The sequence below is a fragment of the Harpia harpyja genome, chromosome 6 (genome assembly GCF_026419915.1).
Source record: "Harpia harpyja isolate bHarHar1 chromosome 6, bHarHar1 primary haplotype, whole genome shotgun sequence".
NCBI lineage: Eukaryota > Metazoa > Chordata > Aves > Accipitriformes > Accipitridae > Harpia > Harpia harpyja.
Genome location: NC_068945.1, coordinates 8,112,558 through 8,125,001, shown reverse-complemented (window position 1 = coordinate 8,125,001; position 12,444 = coordinate 8,112,558). Strand labels below are relative to the sequence as shown.

The 12,444-nt window shown below is 47.4% G+C and overlaps 1 protein-coding gene across 1 annotated transcript in view; it reads left to right on the top strand.

Annotated features, from left to right (window-relative positions):
• Positions 1-5,393: 5,393 nt before the first annotated feature.
• Positions 5,394-12,444, top strand: part of A2M (alpha-2-macroglobulin) — a 30,733-nt gene continuing 23,682 nt past the window's right edge. The window contains 8 exon segments of the mRNA XM_052790072.1: positions 5,394-5,466; positions 5,469-5,649; positions 7,341-7,524; positions 8,579-8,738; positions 9,615-9,667; positions 10,191-10,211; positions 10,570-10,738; positions 11,983-12,067. Of these exon segments, the coding sequence (XP_052646032.1) occupies positions 5,409-5,466; positions 5,469-5,649; positions 7,341-7,524; positions 8,579-8,738; positions 9,615-9,667; positions 10,191-10,211; positions 10,570-10,738; positions 11,983-12,067 (911 nt within the window). The 5' untranslated portion in view covers positions 5,394-5,408.

The window sequence follows — 12,444 nt, the reverse complement described above, 5'->3', positions numbered from 1 at the left end:
ATCTCCTCCCCCTTCTTCTTCACTGACCTTGGTGTCTGCAGGGTTGTTTCTCTTACATGCTCTCACTGCTCTCTCTAGCTGCCGTTTCTGTGTCTCCCACAACTTTTTTTTCCTTCTTAAAAATGTTATCACAGAGGCGTTACCACTATCGCCGACTGGCTCGGCCTTGGTCGGCCCCGGGTCCGTCTTGGAGCCGGCTGGCATTGGCTCTGTGGGACACAGGGGAAGCTTCCAGTGGCTTCACACTGAAGCCACCCCTGTAACCCCGCCCTGCTACCAAAACCTTGCCACACAAAGCCAATACAGTACATGACGCAGTGCACGGGAGAGTTTCTGTGGGGATTTCCCAAACAGCCAGTCACAAGCCTTGGCAAGCAGCAGCTTAGTGGTACATGTTCTGGGGCGTGTGTTTGTTCTGGGAGAGGCAGGCTGGAGAAACGGGCTGACAGGAACCTGGTGAAGTTCAACAAGGAGAAGGTCAAAGTCCTGCACCTGGGGAGGAACAGCCCCATGCACCCATACCTGCTGGGGGTGACCCAGCTGGAAAGAAGCTTTGCAGAAAAGGACCTGGGGGTCCTGGTGAGCACCAAGTTGAACATGAGCCAGCGATGTGCCCTTGCTGCAAAGGAGGTGAATGGTATCCTGGGCTGCATTAGACAGAGTAGTGCCAGCAGGTCGAGGGAGGTGATCCTTCCCCTCTACTCAGCACTGGGGAGGCCACACCTGGAGTGCTGGGTCCAATTCTGGGCTCCTCAGTACGAGAGAGACATGGACATACTGGAGAGTCCAATGAAGGGCCACAAAGATGATGAAAGGACGGGAGCATCTCTCCTATGAGGAGAGGCTGAGACAGCTGGGATGGTTTATTCTAGAGAAGAGAATGCTGAGGGGAGACCTTATTAATGTATATATAATATATATTTATATAATGCACCTGAAGGGAGGGCACAAAGAGGACAGAGCCAGGCTCTGTTCAGTGGTGCCCAGTGACAGGACCAGAGGCAATGGGCACAAACTGAAACACAGAAGGTTCTCTCTGAACATCAGGAAACACTTTTTTACTGTGAGGGTTATTGAACACTGGCACAGGTTGCCCAGAGAGGTTGTGGGGGTCTCCATCCTTGGAGATATTGAAAAGCCATCTGGACATGGTCCTGTGCAACTGGTTGTAGATGGCCCTGCTTGGGCAGGGGGTTGGACCAGATGACCTCGAGAGGTCCCTTCCAAACTCAACCATTCTGTGATTCTGTGAGAGATCTGCTAAAGGTAAGGACAAGGAAGGCACTTTGGGTAGGAGGAGGTGGGTGGGCAAGAAGGACAGGTCTGGGGAGAGGAGGTTGAGGACACAAGTGTGGAGGAGAGACAAAAATTAAGAGATAATTGACAGTAAAGAACTAGGCAGCATGGTGCATGGCGGGGAAGGGCTAAGGAGAAACTAATTGACCCAAGCACTGGAGGTTTCCTCCAAAAATGCTAGATCAGGGGTTCACGAGGAGGATTACAAATAAGTTGGAAGTGATTGTTGCTGGGATTGATGCTGCTGTGCCACATATAAATAAACGCTACAAACAACTGTGAAATCAGAGAGAAAACAGAAACAAGATCTTGTTTCCAAAAATAAAATTGCTGATTCCCCCCAGCAATTTTCTTTTAAAATAATTGAAATTTTCCTTGTATCACCTGGTTGAAAGAAGCAGCTTAATGCAGTTTTGAGCAATCCAGTTGCAACACAACAGCAGATTCCTCACACTGCCATTTACAGAATACCTTCAACTGCATATCACTGGTATGTGGGGCTTGACATTCATAGAGGATGTAACACATGAAGGTATCGGGGCAGATGAAGACAAAAACACAGCTCTTAGCATACTCAGCTAAGTGGATGTCTGCTGAAACTCATATGGAGTTCACTGAGCTGAGGGGCTTAAGATGGGAATGTTCCCAGCAAGGGTAGGTCTGCTTTTCAATAACCATGCCTGCAACAGTCAGACCTGGGGAAACTGTGAGAAAAAACCCACCGTATTTTAAGCAGTCTACTAGGAGCTAAAAACTTTGAGTTTTCACCTCAGATCGTCTGGGTTACTTTGGGTGAGTCATTTTGTCTGTGCCAGAGTCCATTCAACCATCAAGAGACGATGCTGTCCCTGACTCCTAGAAAGTTGCCAGGCCCTACAGAAATAATGCTGGAGACTTTGCCTGTTTTGTCAAAGTAGTGGTAGCAGCTACAGAAGGAAACCTAGCAGTTACTTTACCAGAGAACCCCAGTGAAGAAACAGCTTCTCATGTTATCGTGATGTGTGTAGGTGAGGTGAGCATGTCTCCGAGCTTGCCTAGTTTACCTTGTGAATAGCGCAACAGCTTTGCCTCCCCTAGGATTTTACAGTGCAGTGCATACTAGACTATTTTACTTTTTAGCTCTTCAAACATGGCCTCTCAATCTCATCCCAAAGAGATACTCAGGAAATGTAAAATAAATAAATACATTAGGTTGCCTCAAAAGTTGACCATTCTTCGAAGGGAAAGGATTTTCAGCTGCAAATTTTACTTTCAACGATGCACATGGCACCTCTGTGCGTTCAAGTTTTTACAATACTAAAGGGATTTGAAGCAAATATATTCATTTCCAGGAAAAGCAGTTGAACAAATCTCTTTGGCAGAGCTTTTAATCTTCTGTCTAGAGCATGTTGATATCGCTGATGGATATACACTAATTTTCTTGGAAGTAAGTTCTTTTTGGATGAACACTTGGTAGCAGCGATGAATGAATACTGGAGGAGCATGGCTTGCAGATCAAGGTAAGTTACAATCCTCATTCTCTATGGCATTTCTGAGGCTGCACTTGGACAGTGTTTGGTCTGCTGACCCCCAGTTCAAGAGGAACATGGAGAAACTGGAGAGGGTCCAAGGGAGGACTACCAAACTCATCAGAGTATGGAGCACTTACCCGCAGGGAGTGACAGGGGGAGCTGGGCTTGTTTAGTCTGACCAAGAGGAGGTTGGAGTGATTAAATAGCTGCCTACAAATACTTGAAAGGCAGTTGTAAGGATGTTGGAACGTGACCTTTCTTGGTAGGAGCAGAAGATACAACATGGGGCAATGGCTGCAACTGCAGGTTGGGGAGTTCCGACTGGACATGAGGAAAGATGACTTCACCAGAGATTAGTGCAACACTGGAGAAATGGTAGGTTATCCATCCTTGGAAGTTTTCAAGATTTGACTTGACAAAGTCACAGCTGACAGCGTTGGCAGCAGTCCTGCTTTAAGTGAAAGGATGGACTAGATAACTTCCAGAGCTCCCTTCTAACCGGCACTTCTGTGATGCTGTCAATGAATGCAGTGGGATTCTTCGTTCAGATACAGGATGCTTAATGCTCTTTTTGCACAACTGGGGCACCTGTCCCTTTGAGCTATGCCAAATGACAGAAATTCAGATTCACTGAGAGAAATCCAGGAAAGATAATACTGAAACACACTCTCCTCATGGATAGGCCGACACCTTGCAGGAGTTTTCTTGAGGAGCTTAGAGTTAACCACTTAAAATCTAGCCAAAATGATCTAGAAAGCCTGTTGGCCTTCTCAGCTCTACTCACAGCAGGTGGAAATGGCAGGAGAGAGAGGGAAAACTCATTGCCACTGCCTTGTCTGCGCCACCACCTACAAGCTGAATCACATGGACTGTGCAGAGACCCTTGAAATTAGGCTGCTGGGGCCCAAGTTGCTATTGGGAATGGGGTGGAGGCCAAGCAGCTTGAGGGCAGATTTTAGAAGTCAGTTCGGTATCTGTGCATGTTCATTGGTACCCTCCTGGGATTCTCAAGCTTTTAAAATCTTGCGCCCTTCAATTGACTGAAAACATTTCTCTTCAGTTTTTGGCTACACAGCACATTTTTGACCAAGGTCCTAATGATTGGGAGCTGGCTTGTGAGCGGTGTGAGCTGGTTGGCTATTTGCCAGAAAGGGTAGCCCTACCTTCCTCTGCTGTGTGCAGTTCTGCACCTCTTTCCTGTAAGGTTTGTGTTCAATCAGTCCGGCTCCCAACCTGTTCAAACCAATGTAAAGTGCCATCTTCAAAAAGGTTTTGACCGCCTCACATACAAATCCTCTTCTCTGCGGATGAGGCAGATCTTCCTGGGTTACATTTATTTTGGGCAGGCAGAGCAACCGTTAGGCATCAGATGGAGAAAGCGGAGCACAAACCTGGGCTGTCTTTTGTGCGGTCCCCAAGGAAATTGGACGTGCACTCCCATCCTCTCCTTTCCCATGCAGGTCACTGCAGGGCAGAATGAGGTCTGCAATGAAGGTTTGTTATCTCATGGCACTTGGATTTCTTAACTCTGAAGTTCCTGAGCTTACCAAACTTCTGATGGTGATAGTAGGAGAGGGGAAGGACAGACAGATAATCATTTCATCCTGCACCCTTTTCAATCCAAAAATTATGCTTTACATCCTCTAACATAGATCTCCTGTCTTTGGAGTTTGGGTTAGGACTATAAGTAAGACAGGTATTCTACTGCCACTTGCAAGGGTAATAATTACCAGAGCTATTGATCCTCCTGCTGCAGACCAAGGTAACTACAGTAAAGACAATGGTCAAAAAGAGATTTCCCTCTGTGATGCAGCATTGCCCATCACAGTGCATTACATGGATTTTCACATAACAAAACCAGTAAGGACTCCATCAAACAGCAATAATTGGATCTAGATGCGCCAATAACTTGACCTGGGACAAGAACCAGTACAGGGAAAGCAAGACCCGGGCCATGTCTGTTCTGTTGTGTGAGGGCAGCTGCTGCTCTGGGGAACTGGTTAATGTGTTACACGCTGTTAATGGGTTGAACTTTTGGCAGCTTCCCATCATGTCACTGTCCCTCTTTCTGTCAGGGTGAAGGCCAGATTATCTTAGATGACTTGATTGTCCAGGCACTCTCTGGCCCCTTTTCCTGGCATTAGCCCTGGTGGGACCAGGAATGGAGCGCATGGGGGAGCAGGGTGGGTGAAGGGGGAAGGTTTTCAGAGTTTGCATTCCCTGTTTTCAGATCCTGCCTGTAAGCGGGGGCGAGGCTCACCCACTCTTGTTTCCCAAATGCTAGCTCAATCTCCTGCTCCCAGTTTGAAGGCAATCAGACTGCTCCCGCTCCTCCAGCAGCCGCCGTGACCAGCGCCGCGGCCAGCTCCGTACAGGGAGCCCTGCCAGAAACGGAGGCCTTCCCCTTACCCGCTGCTGTTAGCCCTTCTTTTCTTTAGCCACTGCCTTTCCTCTTCCATTGCCTGCTGCCCTGCCACAAAAGAGAGACGGCTCCAGCCTGCTGGGCACCCTCCCCTCCCTCTCCCCCCCAGCGCCTGGCCTTCTGCCCGGACTCAGAGCTGCTAGTTCCAGCTCCTCCGTACCGCCTCTCCCCATTTCCAGATGGGCCCTGGCCTCCAGCCCTTATCTCCTCCAGCCCCTGGGCTGTTTGCAGAAGAGAGTATAAAGGCTTGGCCCGGAGAGCAGAGGGGGAGTACAAGCAGCACCGGACCAGACTGCGTGTCTGCTTGACTCACCACGACCTGCTCCGCACCATGGGGAAGGACGGGCTGCTCATCAAACCGAGCGTCTTCCTCCTGCTCCTCTTCTTCCTTCCTGGACACAGCTCGCCTGCCACAGAGCCGTAAGCTGCGCAGGGGGGTCTCTGGGCAGGCAGGAGACCTGGGTTGTATTTCTGTCTGTCGCTTTGTCTCTCATCTTTCGCCTGCTTTCTTTTACCCAGGAATAAAGACCAGGGCTTTATTTTACCAGGGCTGGGTAAAGCGTCTTCTACAAACAGCAGCTGTAGTGCTTCAGGGGGACCCAAAACAGTCTGTGAAACTGAGATATCAGTAAAACTTCAGGAAAAAAAAAAGAAAAAAAAGGAAAAAAGAGGGAAAGGTCTACGAGAATACCTTTTGCTGCTTCAGTGAATTGAGAGGATTTCAACAAAATTTTCTGCACAGAATTGGTTCTTTTGAAAGACAACTTTTTATGACTGTTTACACATTCAGTTTTCCTTAAGAGATAGACTTTTTTGAAAAGACAGTGAAAAGTTTCATTTTGGGTTGGCTACCCTACTCCCAGGTTGAAATGCCCAGGAGATGGGAGTGGTTTTTTGATTGATAATGGGAAAAAAAGGAACAAATAACAGATCTGGCATGACCAGAAATGGCTTTATTTTTTAATTCACATTTTTCAGCTCAGCCAATGGAATGAAAATTCCCTTCTCACCCAAGGTTAGATGGCACTGTCAGACTGTGACCGTTAAGGTCTGTGAGGGTATATTGTGCTGCATCCTTTCTTCACCCCCTTTTGCCCTGTTTGTATGTGAAGGGAGTGCCTGTTGTGTGCATGTGCGTCGTACTTGTATGGCAGGAGCAGCGCACGAGGGGTCCTGATATCCCAGAGGCTTTCTCCTTTGGCTTTTTGGCAATGTCTTTTCCTCCGCAGCAAAGCAAGGCTGTGCTGCAGCGCTTTTGTCAAATGCAGACAGCAGGGCTGGGATCTGAGGGGCCAGAGCTTTCTCCCCATAGACCAACTGGTGGATGTCAAGGTGTGAGAGCCGCCCATACCGCTAAAGCGAATGCCCTACCTTACTGCTGAGGTGTCGAGGGCTCTTCTCCCAGATGCTCGCTGCTCTCAGGATGCTTGTCAGAGGCCAGTCCTCGCCCACCCAAAAGGAAGCCCTGTTGCCCTTAGAGGGGTCAGGTTTGATTCCCAGATGAGGTGCTGGGCACCAGGACACCACCGGCACGTTGCTCCTCTGGGAGGGAGGTTGCGTAGGGCTGAGCGGGGACCTCCTGCTCCGGCTGAGACAAGAGGGGCTTGCTTCCCTGAAAACCTGAAATTTTCTCCAGTGTTTTTGCTGAAGATGTGGCACCACGCTGTGGCAATTTTGGGTCTCTGCGAGGAATGAGAGTTAGTGCTACAGACGGTTGGCAGGGTGTGGTCAATGGCGTTTATTCACTGGGTACCGGCACTTGTGCCGCTCCTGAATCCCACTAACAGTGTCCAGCAAAGGTGACAATTGACTTGTCCCCACTGGCGTTATTCAGGGTCCCAGGAGGAAGCACTGCTGTTGTGCCAGAATCTGGAAAAACATATCCCTTCCAGACATCTGCACTGAGGATTTCCTGTGGTATTTTACTTCTGAGACCGGCCTCTCTGCTTTCCCCTGCTGTTACAGACATGCTGGAAATCTTGTTACACTCCTAGAAAATGCACCTCTCCCCCTGTGCAGTGAAGACTGTAGTCATCAGATTGGTTTATTTGTTCTTTCTGTACAGCTCCTGTTACCTGTTCCTCTGACCTGTCCTTCTCCCCTCTTCCTAGGCAGTATATGGTGCTACTGCCCTTTCTGATACACACTGATTCTCCTGAGAAAGTCTGTGTTCAGCTGACCCACCTGAATGAGTCTGTGACGCTGAGTGCCACACTCGAGTATCAAGGCGAAAACAGGAGCTTGATTGATGACGTGGTGTCAGAGAAGGACATGTTTACCTGCATCCCTTTCTCAGTGAGTATCTCATCCTTGTGGGCTGATCCCTTGTGCCAGGGATAAACTGTAAGGGCACTGAGCAGTAATGACCAGAGTAACACTGTGTAGGTATTCACATCCCTCTTGGCCAAAGGTATGTTCATGTCCATCCTCAACACCCTTTCACTGCTGAGATCTCCTTAGTGTGCTGTCTGAATGGGAAACGCTGAATCCTGGAAAGCCAGCCCCTCTCTAGAACAGAAGGATGAGAGGCCAGGAGAAAGAAGTGGTTTTAGTATTGATGCTCCTGATGGCTGTTTGGTGAACAGCTTCTTCAAATGGCTCTTCACATCATCCTTCAACAGCCACAGATTGTCACTTGAGTGCCTTCAAATTGGGGTAGAGCTTTTGAACCTCAGATACTTTTTGACTTGTGGATATAGTACACTGAATTAATGTAAGAACATAGAGCTGTGATTGCCTGTGACTGAAAAAGAGAGTGAGGCAGGAAATTTGTACCTTAATGTAATTGATAGCCCCAGGGATTATAGCAAATTGTGGGCAGCTAGGAAAGTTGGTCATCTGGCTCAGAGCACATATTACGTCTTTGGCCTGAAGGCTGAAGAACGGGCCTTCAGGACACTGAACAGGTTGGCATCCGTGTCTGGCTTTGTCAGATACAGGCTGAAGATTGAGTTTTGTCACTTGGAGAGAGATGTATAGAGATCTGGCATGTCTGGTTTGGAAAAGGAAATGTTCTGCAAGGACTAGGGACATTATCTGAAAGAGAAGGGGAATTATTCCATTGCCCCTGTGACTGTCAAAAGGAAAAGGACAGAAAAGTTTTGGTCAGGGCAGTAAGAATTTCTTAAAATTGGGTGGCAGAGATGGGAGTGCCTTTGCTGCACAATACTTGCACAGCAGTAGGAATATGGGGCAAGTGAAGATCAGTCTCTTGTTCCTGATTATAGTTCTCCTCACCTCTGTGTTGGGTCCATCAGGATTATATTAAATCTCTTATTTCCTAAAGGCCAGTTCAGTTCTGGAAGCCTTTAAAGGTGGTCCATAACATAGTTGCTTTCTTACTCTCCAGCTTCCAAAATCAAATAACCAGTCACCAGTCACATTTATCACTGTGACAGTGAAGGGGGCAACACTGCAGTTCAGGAGCCGCAAGTCGGTGCTGGTCAAGAATTCTGAGAGCTTGGTCTTCGTCCAGACAGACAAACCCGTCTACAAGCCCGGACAGACAGGTACCTGGGAAGGGGTGGAGATTTGCGTTTGAAGAAAAAATTCATACTAAAACTGTTGGACTGTGCCGGCCAGATGTTGACTGCTTTCAGTGGGGGTCAGAACTGCAATCTCATGGCTAAGACTTATGTTTTTAATGCTCCATTTAGGAAAAATTTGGGGAACCTTAGATACGTGCTTGTATCATCTGGAGCGCCTGCACACACTCCCTCTGTCACTGGGGGCTCTGTTGTTGTGGTCCATGCAGTTAGGGTCCACATTAGAATCAGAGAAAGACTGGATATTTGTCCTACAGAGAACAGGGCCAAAATTCAGACTGTCACGAAATAGCTTTTAAAGCTGCAGCTGATTTTGCTCAGTGAAGACAGAGAGAACTATATAAGCCATTTATTTCTTCTGGGCCATTGATGTCCTAAATTTGGCCTGGACAGAAATGAATGTCCTAAAAGAGACGCTGAATTCTCTATCCATCCAGAGCCAACACAAACTTGCAGCCAAGTGCTGAAATAATTTGCTTGTGTTCATCCTTCCTAAGAAGTCAGTCTAGTTATAACAAAATTAGAAGACCCATGTGAATTCCAATGTAAAAATATACCCTTGCATAGTAGACAAAGGCAACTTAGATTTAACTTTGGTCCTGATTAATGAGATTCTGATGCCCATGATCAGTAAGGTGTTCACACTGCCATGGATTTGCTCTTAACATCCTCTTATTCATGTAATTTCTTACATGGGTAACCTTCTATTAGCTTTCTAGTGAATGGAATTTCTTTAGAAGAGAACAGCTCTGTTCTCTGTTGTACCATTTGTTTTTGCAACTGATGTTTTCTGGTTGGTGACTGCACTGTGGAACCTCACTGTCTGCCTTTCTCCATCAGTCCTGTTCAGAATTGTTTCTCTGGATACAGACTTCCGTCCCTTGAATGAAGTGGTAAGTATGATGCTTCCTTTTCACTAGTTACTTGGCCTTAAGTCATCTGTGTGGGGAAAGGGAGGAAAGAAGTGTCTTTTGGGGAGAGCTCTCAGTACACTGAGATAGTTGTGCAATTCCTGGCTCACCTCAGGTCTTGTTAACAGCGTCTGTGCTTCAAATTTCTGCATAAGGCTGCCTTCTGCATTCTTGGAAAAGTTTGACAAACTGCAAATGAACCGTGCTGGTGTAAGCACCTCAGCAGTGGGCAAATCTGCCATTATCACAGTGTGCACCTGCTCTTATTAGTATTGCAGATCATCCAGAGTTAGTGATTTCAGCTGACTTTTCTGCCTGAGACAAAGGATTGCCCCCCCTCTTGATGTACCTCAAAATACTCTGTTGCTCCATACCAGGAACTTTTTTCCTTATCCCATTGGGTGATCAGCTTGTTCCCTGAAATGTGGTCATAGCCCTGGTCATTTGAGTGTGTTGCTTGCACTCTGTCTAAATATGCTGTTTCCTTTCTGTTTCCTTTTTCTAGTTTCCACTGGTGTATATCGAGGTATGTACAAGCATTCAATTCATGTTCACATCTATTGCACCTCAGCCTGGGCAGAATAACTACCAGTTGCCTCAAGATGATTCTTGTCTATTTTATGTATTAAGCAGGTCCATTACATTAATTTGAATATACAGAGCTTTAACTCATATGGTGGCAACCACGTACTCTGGGCCAAGGTTACAGCTCCTTCTGTTGTCCAGCCCTGGGCTCCCCACACAACCCTGCTAGTGCCCCCCACTCCTGTCCTGCAGCCTTCTGAAACACTGGGGCTGGGCCTCCCCTCACTGCTTTTGCTGTTTAGTTCTTGTTGCAGGCTCCCACTGTTCTCACAATCTCCTTGTGACCACATTCTCTGTAGGACCCAAAGAAAAACCGTGTGTACCAGTGGACAAAGGCAGAGTTAGAGAAGGGGTTAATCCAGCTGTTCTTCAACCTCACCTCCGAACCTATGCAAGGGACCTACACAGTGGTGGCACAGAAGGCCTCTGGGAAGACAATTCGGCATCCTTTCTCTGTGGAGGAGTATGGTAACTGTCGCTGCAGTTTCAAGTTCCTAACAGCTAGTCCTGTGAGGCATGAAAGCTTAATTGAACAGGGTGGTAGATCTGACCAGGATGTCCCACATGGCTGTAAAAACATCACTGTGTCCTCTCCCTCCCAAGCATCATCCCTTTCTGAGGAGTGAAGACTGAAGGACTTGAGCCACCCATCTCCACTCCTCCCTAAGCCCCAGGCCATGCAGTGGAGCTCTTCTGACTGCCCCTCTCAGCAAGGCTCCCATCAGGGCAGCAATGTGCTTGGATTAATCTGTGCTGGCAACCACAAGCCTCACCTCCTTTCAGAGGTGCTTTAAGGTCACAGCCTTATCTCCAGTTGGCTACTGTCAAGGGTCATGCTATGAGTCTGGCTCTCCCCTGCCTAAGGCCCGAAGACCTTTTGGTATAGGCTGGGGCTGTCTGTAAATTCAGACCTTGCCCTTCCTCCCCCACAAGCTAAGCCTGCAGCTCGCACGACGCCTTAGTGCCTTAACCTCTCTCTGGTGCTCTCACCACTATGCCAGTTCCATCTGCTTGGCTAGAAAATGGTATCCCAATACACGCTGGCACACGGTCGCAACCAACATAGGTTCCCACCCCAGCAAGCCAGCTGTAGCCCTTGTTATATGGTCTGACATGATCTGGCTCATGCAGCAGAGATGAGTCCTGGAAGGTGAGTCTGGAAGTCCTTTGACTTTTTTCAATTGCAAGACTGTTCCTATGCCCTGAATCCCTCCTAGCTCTCCCAAGACGGTCACCATCCACATCCCCTCCTGCAGCTGGGTTTGCATGTGATGTCACCCTGTCCTAAGTCACCGGGGAAGCTATGGGGTCTTCCTATTTTGCAAACTGGTGAGGTCTACATGCTTTGGAAATGCAGAGACCAGGCTGCAGTCCCAGTTCTGCATGTTTGTGGGAGACCTGTATTGACTTAACTCTCTATTTTACTGTATCCTACTGCTGTGGGACTGATAACCCATGTGTTATCTAAGAAGCTGCTGTATTTTAATAGCTGGTGTAATAATCTTGTCTTACCTGGCACAGTTGTTGGCTGAGTGCCTGTGGTTTTCACTGACTTCAGTGGGATGTGCAGGTGACAGAAGCCTCTAAAATCTGACCATTTAGATGTAAAAGGGTTTCAGGTCATTTGTAAGAATAGTCTTTGAGCAGCCTTCATGTCTCATTCTTATGTTATTCCCCACCACATAGACTGTTTTGCTTTGGTTTTGCTGCAGTGCTGCCAAAATTCGAAGTAACAGTGAAAATGCCCAAGGTGATCACCATTCTTGATGAGAAGCTGAAGGTGACAGTTTGTGGTCTGTGAGTGCCATTCTTTCAAGTCCTTCTTGGTTTCAGGTCTGTCTTCAGCTGCTGCTTCAAGTCCAGTTGGGAGACTGAGATATGATACTTCATTATATTTCTCAATCATTTTGGGGTCCCAGGACCAAACAGACTACATCTACCATTAGACAAAAGGCAACAACATTGCTTGGGGCACTTTGTATGTAACATGTAGAAACATATTGTTCTTCTGGTTTTTTGGAAGAGTTTTTTTTGCATATGTTTTGAGTCACAGAGGATTTCAGACCAGCTACAGTGCTAGGGAAGAGGTCTTCAGTTTAGTTTACCTGGGAATGGTGTTTTAACTGTGGCTTTTTCTTGTCATTGTCGAGAGGAAAACATAAGTAATGCAGCTG